Genomic DNA, 21,951 nt, shown 5'->3' with positions numbered 1-21,951 from the left:
AAAAGTACTAATAAAATATATACAAACTGAGAGAAAACCGATGCAAGATATCCAGCTGATCTGCAGAGATTTCAATGAAGAATCTTAGTTTGTTACAATTTTTTTAACTAAGATGCCTTTCCAAAACATATGAAACAATTTTTAATGTGTCTGAAATGACCAATGCAGTATCACAAATCAAAGTGACATTAAAATGAGGAAAAATAATTTTGTGACTTTGATGCTAACCCATCTTGACATTTACAATGCAAATTAATTATTTACAACAGTAAAATTAGATAGATATTCAAGCAAAATTTTTGACACTGTAACAAAATGAGTAATTGCAGCTTAAGTTTACATGCTTTGCAACTAATAATAAAACTGCCTAGAATCTTTGCAGGAAATACTCTTTTTTCTGTCCAATACTTTTATGCTTCCACTGCTTTGTGGCAGTAGTTTGCACAATGGCAAATCTAAGGTGAGGGGTACCTACCCTCATCCTCTCCCAAGAAGCATTGTTCAAGCAGTGAAGTTACAAAACGTTCCAGAGTATTTGAGAGACCTGATAGCAGAATCATTCAACTTTCCAATACACAGAACCATGCCTCACTTCAAAATATCAGAAAAGGTAGCATGGAATTCTCCTTAGCATCGTGGTTGAATTGGAGCAGAACCAGATGTTAATGAAATAACAATGACACCTTGTATTTTTATATCAATATATTTAACCCTTTTTCTAGCAATGGTCAGTAATAAAGGCTTCAGAGCAGAAAGCAAGAACCCTAGATTTGACAAACCCAGGATTAACTGCCTCCTTCAATACATATTATTTTTTACTCTGCTGTGACTACCAGTATCTTAAAAGGGCTTTACTAACGCCATTGTAAGAAATGGCTCTAATAATTAATAATTTTATTGAATCTAGAACCCTGTTTCTGACTGGCCTACAAAGTTACACACTGCAAAAAATTAAATCTTGCCCTTTTTTTTTAAAAAAAAAAAAAAAGAGAAACTAAACTTACTTGCTAGGAATAAAAATAAAAGTATGAGAAAAAGAATGCTATTAAATGCCTGAAATGGCTGGAGGCTGTGAAATTTGTTACATTTATGGATTAGTGTTTCATTTGGTAAACAATACAACAACAATTATTGGTAAACAATACAATACAAAACTAAGGGAATTATAAAATATGCATTACAATTAATACGAATTATTATTCCACACTGAAGTACCAGAAGTGTACATGGCAATATTATTTTAACTCTAGCAGATATGAATAAGACAGACCAGACCAAAACCAGTGAGGATTAAAAAAATAATCAAACAGCTCCTGTTCAACAAGCACCACCCACATGGGCATTAACTGTCTTCATTGCAGAACCAGCACATACTTCTTTATTAGAGAAATAGCACACTATGGATAGAACTAGAAGGAAGAAAAAAAAGGTTCCTGCTTTACTTCCAAAACTTTCAAATATCTGGCTTTGAAACATGAGCTGCTGTTTTTATTTCAGTTTATTTTTAGAATAAGCTTTACAACACTGAGAACTTAAAATAACTGAATATTAAGATTTGACAAAAACTTTTCTGCAAAGTTAATGTCTCATCCTTTTAACAGAAATTCACTGTGATCTCAAACTGTATATAGGTTGTCAACTAGCTCCCAAGTTTATAAAAGTGACCCAGTTCATATATGTACATAGTTTCTGACATGCCTTTCAAATAGTAACCATTATATAAACCCAAGCAATGTTATTTAAGGAAAACTTAAAAATAGGTGCAGATCTCAAAAATTGAAGTGTTTATGCTGCAACAAAAAGTACTTCTTTCTGAATTCACCTTAAATAATTTATTTGAACTTTCACCGTAAAGATCTGCATTTGGCTGTTTAGTATGCCAGAGGAGTCAGAATAGTTGCAACATACTGTACATATTCTAAAATGCATTAATTAGATAACCAGAATATTTAATTGTTTATCAGTGGAAAACCTAGGATCAATTTACAAACAGCATTTAAATAAAATAAAACAGAAGTGGGAGGAGTAAGAGTCAGCCTCACCAGCAGGTTCTGCACTTCTACATTAAAATTAAAAAAATAAATGTTAGGGCAGGGAAGAGGAAAAGAACTTCTCTAACACCACACAGAAGATTGCAGGAATCTTACCCTTTTATTGTCAGAGATTGCCCCCTACAGATTCACCCATAACTGCAATTCACTAACAATTGTTAAAAGTTCCTTCTCAAATTTCAGACATTGCATCTTCTCCAATCCCTACTGCAATTCAATAGCAAAAAAATCTCACACTCTCTCCCAGTTGCCAAGGACAGTTTTTATTATTTATATGCTTTGATGATTGATATTTACTTCAGTAAAAAGTACGAGCATAAGCCCTTGCACAATCAGCTGAATCTTAAGTAAACAGCTCAAGTAAGAGTAGAGCTACAGAGAGATCTCAGGTGTGCCGTGCAGTTCCCCCATTCTTTTCAGTAAATACAGATGTTAGCTGTAACATCTCCAGACTTCTGTCTCTTGTCTACCAAAATCATTACTATTTACCAATACAAAAAGACAGGAAAGGTTGGAAAGCCACGGCATTAAACATAAATTCCTATCACACGCTGCTAAAAAACCTGTTGAATTTAAAATCTCTGCATAACTTCCAGCAACATAAGAACTATTAAAATAAGTCTCCTTTAAAAATATTTTCAGACATTTAGAACATTATTATTTATACAGGCAAAGTACCTACCTTTGGTATTGGGTCTAATGTAAGAAAAGAGATTGAGTTGCATGGGATTCTGCAGGAGGGAGAGTGCAGCAGGTTCTAATCCCAGTTGCTTGGCCCTCTGGGCTTTGGTGCCTTTATTCCCAGTTTTATAAGGTGCGGACTAAAACCAAACAAAACCCAGTTATTAGAAGGCAAGAAAATAGTTCATGCTATGAACTGTGAATTGTGAGCTATTTAGTTACACAAGATTACATTTACTCTAAGGATGACCTGAAAGACTGCTATACTGACCACGTGGTCTAATTCTTCCAAAGTTCTGCAATTTAATAATGCTGTTAAAGCACATCCAGACAATTTTCCTTCTTTCTTCAACTTCTGTATCATTGTGTGAGTCTTCTTTGCAACAGTACTAAAATGCAAGAGATGGATATTAACAGTCACATTTTATGGTGGATTAAAAAGGTGATTGATTGTGACCTTGACTTCTATCTACATTTTTGCAAGACTACTGGCCTGGAAGCCAAAGAAGTCCTTAAGTTAATTACATGTTGATGAGATGCAATTCATATCAAGATAGTTCTGCAGCATCAAGTACAGAACAGCAGATTTTAAACTCTCAGACCTTCAGTAAGATACCTGTGAACAACTGCAAGCAGCAAAGCTATTTTGTGATGATTTAAGACACTTTTCAGAGAAGAACTCCCTCAGGCCACCTTCCCTCTTTGGAAAGAATCTCCTGCTGGGTGACAGTGAGGAAGTACAAGGAGGAAGCCCACATACTGACAGACTGTCAAGTCTGTTCCCTTGCCATCTCAAGAACATAGAGCCACCCAAAAGCAAGAAGGAAGAGGGTAGTCTCACTACCTCCACATTACACATATTACTACTAATAATAATTTCTTTGCTGCAATAGTTTTGCCTGCCCTCCTGGTAGACTGAAATTAGTCTTTTTACTTGAGGCTTTTATGCTCCATGCAGGAAGCCAAGGGAAACTTAGTGACTCTTTTTCAAAGGGTGCAGCTTACATCTCATCAGTTTACACGCCTCCAGAATCTATAAACCACTCTTCTAGTAAGAGGTTTTTAAAGCAGTTTTGCTTAACTGCAGAGAAATCAAGATCTAATTTTTTTCTAGATTTCTTATTACCTACAATAAAGGAAAAAAAAAGACAAGTATCAAGCATAATTACCTCAGTTTCAAACTTTTTTATTTAGGAGCGCCTTTATAATTGTAGTGTATAAAAAAGGGTTAAAACAAGAGACACAGGAACAACAGCCCGTTGTTCCTTCCTCCCTCCCAGATACTTCCCCTGTACTTCCTTACCGTAGCTCTTCTAATGCTTGTTGCACTTCTCTCAAGGCATCAGCCTCCAGATTATTGATGAGCTCTTTTCGATACCGAGCAATAAAAGGAATTGTGTTTTCTTCTTGAAAGAGGCGAATTAAGTTTGCACATACCCACGGTTCAACATTTGTCACTTCTGACAAGGCCTGCAAGAACAAAATATAACAGCAAAAAAGATTTAAGAGAGGTGGAAGATTGCTTTAAACAGGCTCTAACTCAAAGTTCAAAAACAGCCCCAGAATATTATGGTGACCAGCAGGGACTATTGTTCTGCCTAAAATAGGATGCCAGGCTTCCCATTAATCCAGCCACCACACCCAGTACTTCAGACAGATAAGCAGTTGTTTGTTTGTTTGTTTAAAAACACCCCTTACATATCTTATGTTTATACATATCTTATGTTTAAATGAAAACAAAGCAAAACAAACCCACAAGACAAAACCAAAGCTGATCCAAATACCACCCGACCATTATTTGGAAACGAATATTATATTAATCAAGGTTTCAAGATAAGCCAAGCCTCACAAAGTTAAATATGATTTTGTAAGAAATGGGCTTTCTAGAGATAAAGTTATAATGTACTGATACCCAGCCCAGGAGAAACTAAGTACCTCATCTTGGTAACATTTTAACTATCACTTTGTACTTCATTACAGTTATTCTCAAAGATGGCTAATATAAAAGCCTTTCGAAAAATCCTAAAAATACAACAACTCCTACCCAATCATATTCCCTTTAGAGCAGAAATACATAAAGATCAAACTCTCCATCTGCATTTCCAGTAATATTTTAGAATACCAAGGAATCTTTCTTAAGAAGGGAACACTAAGGATGATGAATAGGATGTACCCATTCTTCTCCCACTCTGTTCATATAAATCTTCTGTAACTACACCCAGCCTCCCAGAACTGAAGCTATCCTAAAACTGTCTTCATCTGAACAGCTGCAATGTTAACATGGTACAAAAACAAAGATGATATCTCCCTTGATGTTACTGTAGTTCCAAGAATGAAATCTCCTCCTTGATGGTACTGTAAAAATTAATACCCACTTTCAAATGAGCCCCTACAATAAAATGAGCCACACTAAATTTTAAAAATTCTGAAACTATGCACACTGACATGCCAAACCTTTCCGCGACCCTTCCTGTAGAAGTTTCAGTTGACTACATCCACAAAAAAACCCTTCAATGTGCTGAGACAGAAAGAATGTGCAAACTGTGTTAAACACTAGCATTATAATAAGGACTTAACCAACCACAGATGTTTGAATAACGTTAAAATTTGAACTTTTAACAGTTACCAACCAACATTTATATTTATACATGTACTATGACCATTCAAGCAGAGGTTAACAGCACATTCTGATGCTAGTACCCAAGTGATGTCAAGTGGACTAAACTAGCACTTAAAATCTATCCTATAATTTATATAAGAAATGGCTTCACTGATACCTCAGAAAAGGAAAAAACCTCATACCTGTACAATATCCCAGTTCATTTCAAATTCTTCTTTTACTTTGTTGCCTCCTAAATTTCTTACTGGCTTTCCTTCAGGACATGTAGTTGACTTCATCTTTTTAAAAGGTGGCTCTTCAAACGCAAAGTCCTTCTCAGATTTCTCATGTTTCATTTGATTGCCCACCATTGGGATGCTTGTTGAGGGCTTCTCATCACTCTCAAAACTCTTCATATTCTTCCCTTGTAATGACTTTATTTCGATTTTTTTAGGCACTTCTGGCTTTTGATTTAAAATGTTTGGTTTAGTGCCTACATCTTCTTTCTTAGGTTTCAGAAGCTGCATTCTGTTCTCTTCTGCAGAAGCAATAGGCAAGGATACATCCTGCCAAAAAGGCATTTAAACCATATTAAGCATTGACTGTTATAAACTGGTTCAATATTTCAATTAAAACCTAAGAAGATTTTATACCAGACATCATTTTCCCAAGTTATGTCTGTCTGACAGGGAAACGACAAGGCAGGTATCAAGTGGTCAGGAATACATCTTACCAACATAACCAGCAGAACTGTGACTTAAAAGATCAAATAAGGTTATTCTGGTAAAGACTTTAACTGGGTTCTCCTTCAAAAACCATTGCCCTACAGATCTTGCATCCATTCATCTCAACAAAACTTGGAACAGAAAACCAGGGCAGCATTCTTCTAGCGAGGTGTTAGGTGCAAGCTGGGAACTGAAACTAAAATTTGGCCTGTTTATTTATTGTTTAACCTTGGACAAGCCACACCTTCTTTCCTGAACTTCCCCAGAGATTATCTTCAGAGTCCATACACGTATTTCTCAATATGACACATGTCAAAACATTCAAAAATATTAGTATAAACAAGAAGAACCTGCTTCTATCATGATCCCTCATGTTAATCTTTGACAGATGTAGCTCCTGACAAAAGAGCATCCTATATTCATCATACCAGAGTTGCAGTCCTTACTGTCTTGAACAGCCCTGCAAGGGAACATAAGCACAGGCCTTCTGTTTGTTATGGTACCCAGCTGGCAAAAAGGTAGAAGACACCAAAGGTGCAACATGGAAACCAGAGCTATTAGAGCATTTACATTTTCCTTACAGAAAGAACGGAAGCATTTATTTATTTGGTTTTGTTGCTGAAAGACATCTGGAGGAAAAATCATGTCCGTTATCATTAGCAAAAATTTTTAAGGAGTTACATTGTATCTGGGACACTGAAATACACAAGAAAGCTGCATTTATCAAATATACTGAATATGAAAGTAACAATGGAATCAAATGGGCAGATCAGACTCAGGCAACCAAGTAAATCAGCAGAGGAAAAAATTCGTCTTGTGTTACTTGCCAACCACAGTAATTAAATGCCTCTTGCTTACAGATACTCACCATTTCCCTTTTTACTGATACCTTCTTGACATTTTTCCTGGCCACAGCTGGCCGTGGAGAAGCAACTTTTTTACTTTTTGCCTCATTTTTCTTCAGCAACCGAGGTTTCTTTGCAATTTTGCTTTTTGGTTCCCACTCCTCTTCTTCCTCCTCTGATTCTGAGCTCCTGAAAAACAAGTAATTGAACAATATTGCTTAAAAGAAGAAAAGAAACCAAACCAAACCAAAACATAAGCAAGTCAGTCTGAGAGCTTTCTAACATGAAGGGAAGCAAAGAGAAAAAATTAACAGAAAGATAAGTAGATTCAACAAATACAGGTCTTCCATGCTGTTGCAGAGCTAATGGCTGGGAAAATTTAGGAAGCTTTCCTAAAGCTGGTCACTAGGATGTGTACACCCCTAATTCTGTCTGGATAACTGTCAACTCAGTTTCACCCTATCTTCATGGTGAGCATGCAGAGCACACATAATTTGTGTTTTATAATTCAAGTTCTGTGCATTAAAACTTTTTAATCACCCTCTCAGAAACTGTTATTCTTAGCCAATTGCTCATTCTTAGCAAAACCTCTAAAAAAATTCCTAAGGAAAAAGTAATCTTACGAATTAAGATATGAAGGTAGTTCATCTTCTGGGGCTTTGGCTTCAGATTTCACCCTCCTTGGTAAAGATGACATCTGAAACAGAGGCAAGAATAGAGAAATAGAATATTTGGTTGAAGCTGTATTCTTTTATTCAGTCCTTTAATTCACTGCCAAGTGTGACCTCATAATGTCTTCATCAATCACTAAAGTTCTCTCTAGATCATGTTTGGATTTCTTAGTATTCAAGAATTCAGGCCACAGCAGCACAGATTCAATAGTCTTTTCTACTGAGCAAACAGACAAAGCATCTCAAATTATTTTTCTCTTCAAATGGAGTTAATTATTTGGCTTGGATGTAAAGCTATCCTAGCAAAAAGAGTACTGGTTCTCAGACATCTTATTGGGTGTCTCATACTGTGCCAGTCTTTCCTTCATCAAGCTAAGCAGCACAGAAAATAAAATTAAGATGTAGTAAAGTGAGCTAGCATATGGTTTTGATGTGAACAGGACTACAAGAAAATTGCCCATTTTGATCTAGAATTTCACCTTTAAAGACAATCTATTGCTTGTATGTCTAATAAAACCAAAGACTTTGAAAGACTATATAGAAAGTACACAGAACATTACCAAAGGTAAAAATGGAAGGCACATACTTCCTCTGCCCTGAGATTCATACCCACAATAGCCACATTTCATTTAATCAGTTGTAGTTTTTGGCATTGGCTGCACCCACAAATTTTAATTATTGTATTTGGCAGCTTTAGTTAAGAGAATTTTAGGTACCTTCAAAATTTAACCCACCAGAAAATCAAAACTTAAAAAAATAAACAACAAAGCTATAAAACAACAAAGCTCTAGCTATAAAATTCACAAAACTATTTTACATATATCTGGTTCAATTTCATCATTCTTCACACTCTGTTCTCCAGCCCTCATACCCAAAAACGTTTTTCCACCTTGACTTTTGATCCAGCCTTAACCCTGATATGCAAGCCTTCAAGGTCCATGTTTGAACATACAAACTGGATAAGCAACCATGAAGTGCCCTGTAACTGAAAGGCAAAATGCTCTTTAATCTAACCTCATTCTGGCCTCTGCCAGGCACTAGAAGCAGAACTATTGTTATAAATGGCTTCCAGTAAGTTTCCCTTGTAAAGCAGTATGAGGTTCCAATCACTGGAATTTTCTTTGCCTCAAAAGATAATTTTAAATGGAATAAAGTTGGCTGGAGTGGAGCTAGCTGACACCAATGATGGCTGATGAAGGCAGTGTGGGCAACACATTAACTGATACAGCCAGGCAGAGCTTTTCCCCAGGTGTGCTCATCTACAACAGCAACCAGAACCCCTGGGGTCCAACTTAGTCTCATCAGCAGTGGGGCACTGACCATCCAAAGGCCCCTCCTAGGAGATGAGATCACCTGAGTAAGCATGAAACAGAGGGATAAAAATTGCCAATGTGCTTGTTGTGGGGATCATCTACTCACCACCTGCATTGGACCACCGACTGCCATCTCAAGAAGAAAGATCGACAGACAATGATGATCTGTGGGAGGTGATATTTTTTTTTCTCTCTCTCTCTCTTACTCACTCTCCCCCCCTTATTCTTTTCCTCTCTCCCTCATTCTTTAAACTCCCTCTCTCTCTTTTGCCTCACAACATATTTTGCCCTATCTTCAATGGATTGTATCACTTGGCCTGTAATTTGTCAAATAAAACTTATGCTCTCCCCTGCCCCCTGGTGGTTGGACTTTGCTCTCACAGAACCGAAGATCTTAAAAGTTTCTTTGAACCACAACAAGCAGTTCCCGAAATGAAGTCACAGTTTTCAGCAGAGCAGCAGACAGACTATTGAAGCCTCCATCAGACAGCACCAGCCATTAGCTTGGCTGCAAAACACCTTCTTGAAGCAGTCATCACGGTCAGTAGCAGGTCAGCATTTCTGTGCTGCTCCCCTGACTGAAATCCCATGATGGGACTGGTTAACGTGTGTGCCTGCCTCAGGAAAACAGAGATCTCCAAAGAACACAAAAAATATTAATCACCTTATTAGCTCCCCGGATGATTTTTCACAGAGAGTTCTGAGACACCTACAGCTTTGCCCAGGCACTCTGTTTCTGTTTTCCTGTGTTCTTTACAACTGAGTGGTCATTATCATAGCCTTGAATTATTTATTTATACTCATTACCTTAGAGACATAAAAATAACACTTCCATTTTATATTGTATTTTAATCTGTGAACGGGAGAAATACAAAACATTATTAAGGTTTGCAACACCAAGCTTGCCCGACTCGGGTAACACCTGAGCCAGATGGTCCTCTGATCCATTTGCAGGTACTCGGCCACTCGTCACATTGTAGGTGTCTCAGTTCTCTCTGTTTTCAAACTATGTGTTTAGCTTACAATATCAGTATTGTCACACTTCAAGTAATCCAGCTAGGTGAGTGGTTTTTAGTATTATTATTTAGTATTTAGTATTTTAGGCAACTCTGGAAGTCAGTAATCATTTTTTAATCATTTAATCATTTTAAACACTCTAGACAGCTTCTTCATACTTACCCATTGAATCATAGCAAGGCAGAAGAAAAAGGCAACATACATATTCTCTCACTGGAGGTCAGCATTCCCTTTACACAACATTCCTCTCAACTTCCCTGCCAGTTTTTGGGCATAACACCATGCATATCACCATGGTAGTCTTGGGGCTTTGCCATAAGATCAGGTAAAAGTCTCATCTGGAAGGTCTTTTTTTCTGCTCATCTTTCCCTCTCACCTCAAGTGGCCAAGGGCAACGTCTCACAGCATCTCAACATGTTTATTTTTACAGTAAGATAGATTACAGAAAGAGTAAAGCTTACTGTATAAAGTTAATTGTACTTCCTGACATCCAGCACTGGTGACTGAATAACTCTTCGTAACAGAATAAGAATAGGTGATGAGCTCCTTGATTTATGAAGTGATGCATTTTCCACATTCTTCATGAGCAGATTACTATTTGCTCCTACATCCTAAATTCAAATCTACTTGTCTTCATACAGTGCAGTGAACAAAGCAGAATTACCATATGGTACACATAAATGGCATAGGAAAGCATGAAATGGAAAGTTATATGTAATAAGGCTAAGTCTTCATGGGACACTTGAATGCTTGTACATTTTTTTTCTTTTAATTTCTTGCACTTTCCATTTTAAAAAAATGTTTTTAAAAGTTTAAGTTAAAGAAAAAAAAACAAACATGACCTCTTAAGTGTTTGCTGCAGTCCTTCAGAAAGATGAAGTAGTATCAGACTTGTTTGATCCCACAGATCAAAGAAGGTAAGACTAGCACAGAATCTGTCCTGTCACACTCATCACTATTATCAGTTCTTACAAGCATGTAGTGAGTTGGTCTGGCCTCAGATACACAAGCTCCAACTTTAATTATACTATTAACCTACTAAATTTTCTTAAGAAGAGTGGTAACTTTGTTCCTAAAGGATTTTTGTACCTGTATTTGAAGTTAATTTGAACTAAGGTAAGATGTGAAGTTCAAGCACAAAATTTACTCCAGAATAACCATCCATGAACAGATAAGACATGGAGTTCTATAGATCAAAATGAAAGCCCAATACCAAAAAGCACCACTGAGATGAACATCAAACACAGAGTATAATAAAGAAAAAAATGGCTTCACCTCAGAGAAATACGACAAGTCATCATCTCCCCTTCCAATAACATATACATGAAATCACCTGTACTTCATATTTGTAGAAAAAGAACTTTGCGGATGCAAGACTTTTTTTATTCAAATCTACAGATTCCAAATTGCCAGACAGTTGTCTGCTAATTTTTCCTCCTGAGCTGCCTGCACTAGGCTGTGCTAACACCTACAGTAAATGACTAAGAAAAAGAGTCCTGTGATTCATTGCAGAGGGGGAGGCAGGGAAAAGGATGAAAAAGCAACAAGTTTAAATGCCACTGATGATGATGGATAACTATTACACATTTTTTAAAAAAAAAGCTTAGAGACAGCCTCTAAAGTGAGGCAGGAAGACTTAAGAAATATGCAAACACAGTTATTCTCCACATGGGCCACCTACAATGCTGACTGCACTGACTACAAGTCAAGGCAATTGAAGTAGCTATTGCCAGGCCCATGCTCTGCTTCTATGGGCACATGGTCCCCCATGTCTCCTGCCTCAAGTGCTCAGGGAGCTTGGAAGAGCTTTATTCACCTTCCTACTGCATGCTAGTATCAAGATGGTGAGAAGCTGGCCACTTATCTACTGTATTTTACAGACAGACTGGACCCCATGGGAAAATGGCCTTTACCTCTTCCTTCCCTGTCACCAGGTAACTCCAAGTGAGGGATGGTTTCTACACTGAGAGAAGAAACTATCTCATTACAGCTGTTCACAGTGCTTGAGCTCCTCCTATGCTCATTACCTGAAGGAAGTACACATGCAGTACCCAGTGATGAGTGTTAATGTCTTGAGTTAGTGCAGTGGTGTTTTGGAAGCATGGGGGGGGCCACAGTGTGGCTCTTGTGAGAAGCTGCTGGAAGCTCTCCCGGTTACAGTCCTGGCCCCCCCTCTGCCCAAGGTCAGAAGAAATAGGAAGCTGGATGCACCTCTGCAAGTAACATACTCAAAAAAGGGGAAACAAAACTGCAACAATATAAAAAAAAAGCTTTCACTGGCTTGACAGCTGGCATATTGAACTCCTTCAAGCTCTCTTCTCGCAGCTCTCCTACCATCTCAGGCCACCAAACTTTCAACTAGTGTTTTTTATCTTCTGTATGTTGTCAGAAGCTGTGCCTTAATTTTTAAGAATATGCTGTTCTTTTAGGGAAAAAACCAAAAAAGTTCTAAATCATCTCGAAGTATTTCACTTTCATGTCCAAAACATGAGCTAGTCCCTGAAAACTCTGGCCTTGCTCAGTACTTCTCTGCACCCAGTGCAGAGCTCCACAAATGACTAGAGCTGTCCTGATAGCTGTAAATAGCACCCTTATCCCTGTCCGTCAGCTTCTCACTAAAATAAGGCTCAGAATCTGGTGCTGGGCCATGCTAGGAAACAAGAGTAACAGAACAGGGTAGTGCTTATTATTCTTCAGTGTACAGAATGTAAAAAGGGGTATGCACAAAAGACACAGAAAGGAAGCAATTTCTCTGGTCTCTCTCCCCAGATAGGAGTTTTAGGCTGTTTGTAGGATACTGATTGAAGCTTTGAAAGCCTCATTATGTCAAAGAGCAGTCCAAGTGTAACTTAGAGACCTTCAACCTCCCTATTTTTGCAGCCCATTAAAAAATAAATTTCTTCATATGTGACTCCAGGTGGCAGAAGAAACTACTTGCAGAAAGAAAAGTTTAATAATAGTTTAAAAGTAATTGGATGGATTTCTCAAAAAAAAAAAAAGACAACCCAAAATTCCCCTCACTAGTACAAGGCTATATTTTGCAGCCATTAGAGGAAATGTTTTCAGCCAGAAATTGCTCCACTAGTCCTAATAGGCTGTGACATCTTCTAGGGGGCACTTAAGAAAAATAAAAATTATATTTAACAGTTGAATATTATTGAACGGATCATACTTTCACAGTGTAATCAAATGAATGCCATTACATTACTACATTAAGTCACATAATGTAGTAACTACATTACTAGAAATTACATTACTGCATTAAGTCACATAAATTGCTCATAACTAGGGAAAAACAGCTGAATACCAACAAAGTCTACTGCAGATACAACTCTATTAAAACTTCTTCTACTTGAATGTAGGGGATTTAAAAAAAAACAAAACAATAACAAACAAAAGCAGCAACCACACCAGGAAACCAAACACAATAACAATACACAAACAATTGGAAATTGTTTTTATATCAGTAAGTACAAAAAAACCCTCTCCAGCAGAAAAGGACACAAACTTATAAAGCTCTCCTCCAGCTGATCTAAAGTAACACATTGCTTCCAGAAAGGAAGCTCCTCAAACTTTTCTCTACAGCCTCTGCTTTTCTAGCATGAATAATATAGCAAAGATAAAATAATTTTGCATTTTCACTTCTTCTTAAATCACACAGTACTAGCTAAATGACAGTTTATTATTACACCAAGCATCTGGGGTAGGACATAAAAAGCACTATGAATCCCACATGACAAGTGCATTTCAGACCATTATTAGTACCAGCAGAATGGCCCACTTCAATAATTATATGTAGGCTTTCAACAGTTTGATTTTTTTTATCATTTTAAGACACCTCCACTAAATGACAGAATAACATCCTAAGAAGAAATCAAAATGTGAGCATGCTGTCAGCAGCAAAGGGGAAAAAAATGACACACAGTTCAATGGCATGGAATTGTATGGAAATTGTTCCATCGATGCAGTAGGTTATCATCTGTAACAAGATGTACTTCAGAAATATAAATCCAACTTACTGTAATCCTCTCAAGGTTAAAACCTTGGAGAACTCCCAGACACTTTTACTCAGAGAAGCTGGTACAGCAGATTTCCAAGGACTTCTCTTGCATAAAGCCAGTCAGGACTGCCTAAGAAAAAAAGTCACAGGCACAAATCAGGAGACTCCAGTTCTAACTGGAAAATTACAGCCAGAAAGAGACAGACATATATGATACACACATACAGCAAAACAGTCCCCATCTCTGATTAGAAAAGAAAAAGGTATAAGATTAGAAGAAGTACCACCTAATACTACTACTAAAAGTACCACCAAAAAGGCAAATCGCAAAGGCTGTGCCCTTAGAAAGCACCCTCTCCTCCAAGACTTTTCCTATAACTAGTACTCCTGCTGGGAGAAAAGGAACAACCTGCTGTAGGCAGCATCCTGTCAATCAATCAGAAGAGGTGTGCACAGGAAGGTGAGAACAGACACTTTGCATTAATTTCTTTGATTCACTTATCTCAAGTCAGTCACCTATGAAAACAGACATTATCCACAACTACAGGGATGGTGCATCTGATTCAGTAAGACCATTACATCACACACATCTACTCCTTTTCTCCTAGCCACCAAACTCAACATATGGTAACACCCCTATCCAGATTAAATGGGAAATCTTCACTTCTGAAGGATTAAAGAATATGGAGGATGCACTTCTGTTCTGCATGGTGACAGCCACAGCAGTTTATCATATCAAAAGCACTCATTTTGGAGTCTTGAAGGCACAAGCAGAATTGAGAGTAAAGTGGTTTACTGCTTGGTGACTCACTACCATCCAAATCACTGCTTTTTGGCCCACAGACATAACCAAGCTCAAAGTACACTTTATCTACTTGAAAGACTTTTCTTCCCCAGTCAACACCCTACATTTCCCGCAGAGATGTTAAAAGGATTCCACGGAAAGGCTAACTGAGCTAAACTTCACTCTCTGAGCCTGGAAAGGGCATCACTTCCCAAGCAATACCACGGGTCCAGGTCAACTCACAAGCCCTTTTCTGCCCCCAAGTAAGACAGGGGAGTGACACTGGAGCCATCCCAGAGGAGGCCGGGGGCCCCACGCCCTCCTGACCCATGCCGGGGGGTCCCCCCAACCCCCCTGGGGCGCTGCCGCCGCATCCCCAACCCCGGTCCCGCTGAACTTCGCCTCCCGCGGCTCCCGCAGAGCGGGGACTCGGGCACCTTTTCAGGGCACGAGAAGCCACGAGAGACCTTTCCCCGCGGGTCTGGGGGAGAGGCAGGAGCAGAAACGGAAGCGCAGGAAGAAAATGGTTCGTTTCCACACCAGCAAAGAAGACAACAGGAAACCCTTCGCTTGCCGGTGCGGCCCGACACGGAGGGCGCCGGAGCCACCGCAACCCCGCAGGTCGCCCTGCCTCACCCTGAGCCCGGGCCGGGCGAGGGGTGGGAGGCTCCCCCAAACATTACCCCCTACTGCCGGCTGCAGCGTTTGAAAGGGCCGCCAGGGCGGCCATGGCAGAGCCACCCGCCCGACGCGCCACGGGGAGGAGCAGGAAGCGGCGGCCACGGCGCAGGAAGCGGGCACCGAAGGGGCGGGCTAGGTGGCGGCCGCACCCCCTGCTCCGCCCCGCGCCCTCCCGCTCCGTCCACGCCGCCCCGCTGAGCCCCCCAGGAGCGATGGAGTTTTGGAGTGCTCGATCGGCGCCGGGCAGTCGGGCTGTCCCCGGAGCTCTGCTCCCTGCCGTGCGGGCCCGCAGCCCGCGCTGACACCGCCAGGTGGCGCTAAGCGGCGGCCCCAGGGGAGCGTAGGGTGCGGGCCGGGACCGTGTCCCGGGGGAGGGAAGGGGAGCGGCCACCGAAGCTGGTCCGTGTGCGGGGCCGGGGTCTGCGGTGGGCAAGTTGGACACCGTCCCGGCCGTGCGTGTGCAGGTCTGGGTAAGGGGGTGCAGGTCTCTCCGCTCGCCTCCTCTCCAGACGGGTAGTGATTGTCGGATTCCCCGAGGTCGTCCATACACAGCAGCACCGCACGCCAGGGCCCAACGCGGTCCCGGGGTGCTTCAGGTGTCTGGTGTTGGTTATCGACTGCCCTCTGCCCTCCTCTGGGTGGTTCCTGGCTCTCCCTCTCAAACTGCGCAGGGGGAACGTGTGAGGCATCCTCACCTCTGCTGCCATGCGAAAGGACAAAAGAGTTAAAATGCCGAATGTCGAGGTTCAGTTCTTGGTTGATGCGAGTTTGAAAGGAGTTAGAAATGTTCCCACTGCCTCTGCTAGCTATATTCCTTTACCCATGTAGATTAGAACTTGCATTATTTTGCCTTATAACTACAAAGATTTGCACTCTAGTGCTGGAAAAAGTGTCCACGTGCCAGCTGCCTATCTTAGTTTCAAACAAAGTTATTGTTCCCTGCAATCTCTTCATCTGTGTCTACTAAATTAATGTTCAGTAAGGATTCTGTGAAGTCTATCTCATGTAAAGCTTAATGGGTGCTGGTTTCTGGAGCCGTTGCTAGAAGAGTGGAGCAAGTAAGCTCTTACATTAAAATTGCCTTTCAAGCTTCTATTACCCTAAAAGGTCTTCTGCTTTGTATGATAAATATTTGTAACCTGTGGTCATAACTACCAGTCAGCTGTCCTCCAGCCTTGGAACAGCAACATCTTCAATGTAACTAAGGTGTAATAAACTTAAATTATTCATAATTGTTCATCTTGGCTCAATAATAAATGTGTGTTTAACAGTCTGGAATGACCTAGAACATGATAACATTCAATGCTGTCTCTCTCTTTCCCTGAAGTTTACCTGACCTCTATAGCTTGCAGAGGTTCTGCACAGTCTTATGCACATGCTTGTCTTCATACATGGGGGGTGTATTTCTGGTGCCAGATCTTCAGCTGATACAAACTGTCACAGCTCTGTTGATGTAAATAGGGCCTGTGATTTACACAAGCTGAGGATCTGACTCACAGACCTCATAGAACTGTTCACATATTTAAAGGTAACCAAGTGTGTGTTTGCAGGCTCAGAGTTGATTTTCTTGGAATTTGGTCCTAGTTAGAGCTGAGTGTAGGGTAGTTCAGTCTAATACTAGGGAAATATCCAGTGCTGAGCCTGAGCTGTTGTAATTTAGCCAGCTATGAAATATGAAATAATATTAGAACTTAGGTTTTTCAGATGAAAAATTGTCATTTATAATGGGTATGGTTCTGATTTTTTGTATTTCAGATCATGTGCTGCACTTACCCTAATCTGAAAATAACTCTTAAATATAAGGACCTAATCTGAAAATAACTCTTAAATATAAGGACTCAGTGCACTGCAGAACTAAGTACAAAAGATTGTGACTGTAAAGAGCTTTAAAGTCATATTTAAATACTTGGTCTGATTATATTTTGTAATACTTGCAGTGAAACTTTTTGCAGAATATAAAAATACTGCCTATGTCATCTGACTACTTTGATGCACTGCATTAAAATTCTTATGTCTAAGCACATATCATGGAGTCAGCTGTATTTCTCTTCTATTAATAGTTAGAAATAAGGTCACTGTTCTTGTGAGGGTGGGCTAAGCCTGTACAAATGATTTTAAATAATTTACTTTCATAATTTTTTCCCCATGCTCACCTACAGTGACACCATTCCTTATCTATAATCAGTAATTTTGCTGTCTGCTCTGGCATATGTACTCTATGCTGGCAGGTTTTTTTTTTAGATTTGTTTACACTGACCCCTGCTGCAAAGGATTAAGACTGACATTTCTCTAAACCTTTAAAAAGGCATTTGCCCAATTATTTCAGAGTTCAGTTCAAAAGAACCAGCCACTTGTAAATTCAAGCTAAGTATATAAAATTTGAAGCTCCTAGTTTGGATAATTTTCAATAAACTTGGTCTAATCATACAAGGCTTTTTCATCTTACGTGTGTAGGATTTCCTTTCTAATGCAATCGAATACAGTTACAAAGTGAAATAGGTTTTCATATCCCAAATGCAATGCTTGTTTTTTGTGTTATTGTCCTTTGATAAGGGATAGAGTTGACACCAATAAATCATTGTCTGAAATGCTGCATGTCAGTGTTTTTAGAGTTCCACTCAGGAAAGCACATGCTTATGTTTATTCAGGATAGCAAAATAGTGAAAAAGCAGATTAAAGCACAGGACTAAGTTTAAACACAGGGGGGTAATCTGGTTTCAGAAGGTCTTAAGTGTCAGCCTATTCCAGTATTGCCCTGAATAGAATGCTTTCTTGAGCTTGGGCTTAAAACTTCTTCAGCACAAGGTATGAATATATGTTCTTTTACAAGCAAAAGATCCACCCGTGATCTGTGCTGTGTAGGCACAGGTGGTGCAGCACTTAACCTGAACAAACAGACCTTGCTAATGGAGAGTGCATGAGCTGCACCTACACACTGTGAAGTGCTGTGGCTTCCAAGCACTCTGCAGGCTGGACAAAAAAGCTTATACTTACTGGCAAAAGGCACTCCTGTAAAATCTTTCATATGGATATTAGTATAAATGTTATAATACAGATATATATGCCTGGCACATTTTTTAAAGCTGCATTTTAAAAGTATTCTTTAGGCTGCAAATCCAAGCTAACAGCCATGCTTAGAGCTCTTTGTGTAATCTTTATACTGTCTTTCATGCAAATACTGACTGATGAAGTGAGGCATCCCACAAAAAATTCCAAGACTATCATAGTGAAATAACCACAAGGAAGCAAAATCAAAATCTGACGGGGGACTTGAATTTTCCCTTTCATCCTCATTGAGTTCTTCATGTTCCATTCTCACACTGCTGAGTGCAATTTTGTAACTGACAGAAGGTACAAGCTAACTTGAGTGCAGTTGTCATATATCCCATATTACCAGTGGGGATTGAATCCTGTAACTTTTCCACAGTAGCCATAGTTTGATATAAAACCAGTGAAATTTGTCATTTTAGTGTAGGGTGGATTATGAGTTTTACAGCAGTCTGTGGGAAGAAAATCAGCATAGCTGCATTTCTTTCTCTTTTTGGAAGCTGGAAAATTGATGCCACCTGAAAGGTCAAGGAGGAAGGTAAGACAGTGGGACAGTGTGCTAGGTTTTCCTCTCTTTTCCTTAAGAACTGGAGAAGATCCAGTTCTTTGCAGTTCCCCAAAATTTGCCACTGGGGCAGATTCTGGATTACTTATGGTATGGGAGCACAACCTGGTTCTTGGCCACATTGCAGGAATGTGCTGAGGGTTGTATGGTATATACTCAGGTTCCATAAATGTCATCCATACTCCTCAGTGCTTTGGCAGCTTGTGAGTTAGCTGCTTCTGCAGCCATTGCTGCTGCCTTGGGGTGAGCTGCACCATGAGATGTTCCTGTGTTTTGTTACCATCTTGGCAAACTGACAAATTTCCTTAGGAGTGCAGCTGGGAGAATTGGTGATTTTTAGCAGTATATTTCCCAATAAAAGCTGACAGCATGTAATAATGTCAAGGTATATATGTTATAGGATGCCAGAAAGATAGGAAAACTCTGTTGGTACCCTTAGCTTACCAGACTCCAGAAGGCCGTAGTCCAGTAGTAAGATGACTGTATGAACCTAAGGTAATGAGCCCTACTGAGATGCAGGGTATGTTGGTTTGGGCACAGTGCCACATTAACATGACATACAAGAGATGGCTTATGTTTGGGCAGCTCAGGTCATGAGCAGAGCTTGCTTGTGTCTCTCTGCACCTGTCTGCGTGGCCCAGCAGAAGGGAAAAGCAGTAATTTCTCAATTATTTATAAAAGGCCTTTTGGAAACAGTGTAGGCATAAGGGCATCTGCCAAAAAAAACACAAAAAAACAAAAAAAACCCATACAACAAGCAAAAAAAAAACCACCAAAAAACCCAACCCTGCTTCAAAACCTCCTCAGTTTCCCTTTGTCTACAAGGCCTAGAAGAACATGGCCAGTGTTGATTCTACTGTCCATCTTGCCAATATACTCTCAAAGTGCTTTTATCTGTTCTTGTTTTCTTCTGTTTCTTCCTGCCTTACATATATATTGAAGGGTCTCTGAGACAGACCATCTCACTGCCTGTGTTTGTACAAAAATAGTGTCATGGCATCTTCATCTTTGCCTCTGACTCCTAAACGCTTGTATACCCAACAGTGGTATAGGTGACCTCTACTACTTTCTACTAACTTCTTGATTTGGAACTGATAGAAATGTCTATCAGCAGAAGCAGAAATCTGTCAGGAATTTCACAGTATTCGTACTTTTTTCTTTCCAGCTGGACAAAGCACCAGTATTTTTATTATGTGTGGTAATGAGTGCTCGCAAATGGAAGCTCTGTGTCACTGTGACTTTTACCTCTACGGCAAGCTTATGGCTTTGGTCAGCTAGTTAGCCCCTGCCCACAGCCTATGTCCTGTCTACCCAGAATACTAATGTATCCTCCACCATTTCAGACTTTGAATGCTCCAGAGTCTTCACAGTATTAATTGTGATACCTACTCAAAATGAGGGTCCTCTATGCTGAGATCCCAAGTGCCACGTTGAAGAAGACACTTCAACCAACTTTCTTAGTCCAAGCCCTAGTGAATCTACTCATCAGTCCTGTGTAATTGCTCTGTACATCTTTACAGTAGTTCTTTTTTGTGCATAGATGACACAGGGTGCATGATCCTTATGAGGTAAAGTCAGTATGCACATACAGAATGAAACAACTGCAGTCAGAGTGTATTTTAAGAGTTTCTGTATTGCTCCATAAAGCACTGATTTTTATCCTCAAAACTACAACAGTTTTTTGGAAAGTCACATTTGGGGGTATCAGAACTAAAGTACTTCACTTGAAGCTAGTCCACTCAACTAGCAAAACCTATTATTCCTGTACTCTTATCCATATGAAAGCATTTATCCTCTTTATTTTACCCCATATATATCTGTATAAATATATATATATATTTATCTATCAGCTCTCTGCCTGTGGGACTAGGATGCCTCAGGGGCAAATCAGCCTCCAGTTTCCTCTGCTGACTCTGCAGAAGCATCCAGGTCAGGACCTTCACCAGCCACAAGGACATGTGTCTTGTAGCAGAGGGACCAAAGCTATCACTTCCAAAAACAGGAGATAAAGTTGCCAAGTAGAGGGGCCTCAAAATATGTCCATTATTCCTGTCTGTTCGAATAGCAGCCTAAGTGCTTACAAATTGATCTGATGCTTTCAGCAAGCAAAGAAAAGGGCTTTGGCCTCAGGAACATTAACCTGAATCTCAGTTTCCTTCTCAGCTACAGATGTCCTGTGTGACCTTTGATGAGTGACTCTATGCCTCAGTTCATCACTGATAAAATGGGCTACAAATAATATTTCCTAACTTGCTGTGTGAGGATAAATAATGAATATGATGTGCTTGGGTATTAGCACATAAAGGGTCTGTATAAGAATGTTCAATTTTAGTAACTAGATTTTACAGGAAAATTCCTACCAAAAAAATTTTGACCAGACCCAGTTGGTGCACATACAGTATCTGATGTTTGCCATGTTACCTACTTGTCTGTTACTTACTGACACAGGGGTTCATGCAACTGAAACTGTTCTAACCAAGCAATGTGTGGATAATTTTGAAACTAAAAAGTTTGTATATAGTCAAAGTGTAGGCCATAATGCTTCATATCATGATACAAATCATTTAGGTAACTTCTTTTCTTTATTTCTTTGTCATCACTTCATCTCTTTTCCCATCTTCAAAAGCAATCTGGTGCTTTAAAATTCAAAATAATTAATTTATGTGAGTTTTTATGAATGAGGCAAGTTCACTTGACTGTAAAAATGAGAGTAAGAGTCACATAAGACCTTTATCACCTGCCTGAAATTCCACTGTCTTTGGCAAAGCTGTGGTTGGAGGTAGATTAGCTTGATCCTAGGTGAGAGGTGAGGAATATGGCTCCAGGGAAAGATGTATTTTTCTTCAAATTCAGCCCTTCTGGAACTGGTGGCTACTACCAGTATCAGAGCCTTCCTTTTAGAGCTTGCTTTTTGTTTGTGCTTGTAAAGTGTGTCAGCATTTTTACTAGCATGGCAGCCTGCAGTTTTGTT

The 21,951-nt window shown here is 39.7% G+C and overlaps 1 protein-coding gene across 1 annotated transcript in view; it reads right to left on the bottom strand.

Moving 5' to 3' along the window:
• SRBD1 (S1 RNA binding domain 1) overlaps positions 1–15,460 on the bottom strand; it is a 124,174-nt gene extending 108,714 nt beyond the window's left edge. The window contains exons 1-8 of the mRNA XM_030448612.1: positions 15,227–15,460; positions 13,922–14,032; positions 7,525–7,598; positions 6,925–7,090; positions 5,535–5,897; positions 4,036–4,202; positions 3,004–3,121; positions 2,734–2,872 (exon numbers count right to left, since the gene is read on the bottom strand). Coding sequence (XP_030304472.1) covers positions 2,734–2,872; positions 3,004–3,121; positions 4,036–4,202; positions 5,535–5,897; positions 6,925–7,090; positions 7,525–7,598 — 1,027 coding nt within the window. The 5' untranslated portion in view covers positions 13,922–14,032; positions 15,227–15,460. The remainder of the gene's footprint in view (positions 1–2,733; positions 2,873–3,003; positions 3,122–4,035; positions 4,203–5,534; positions 5,898–6,924; positions 7,091–7,524; positions 7,599–13,921; positions 14,033–15,226) is intronic.
• Positions 15,461–21,951: the final 6,491 nt, after the last annotated feature.

Source organism: Calypte anna, chromosome 3 (assembly GCF_003957555.1).
Source record: "Calypte anna isolate BGI_N300 chromosome 3, bCalAnn1_v1.p, whole genome shotgun sequence".
Classification (NCBI taxonomy): domain Eukaryota; kingdom Metazoa; phylum Chordata; class Aves; order Apodiformes; family Trochilidae; genus Calypte; species Calypte anna.
Note: the sequence above shows the minus strand (reverse complement) of the source record. Positions and strands in the feature narration are given on the sequence as shown.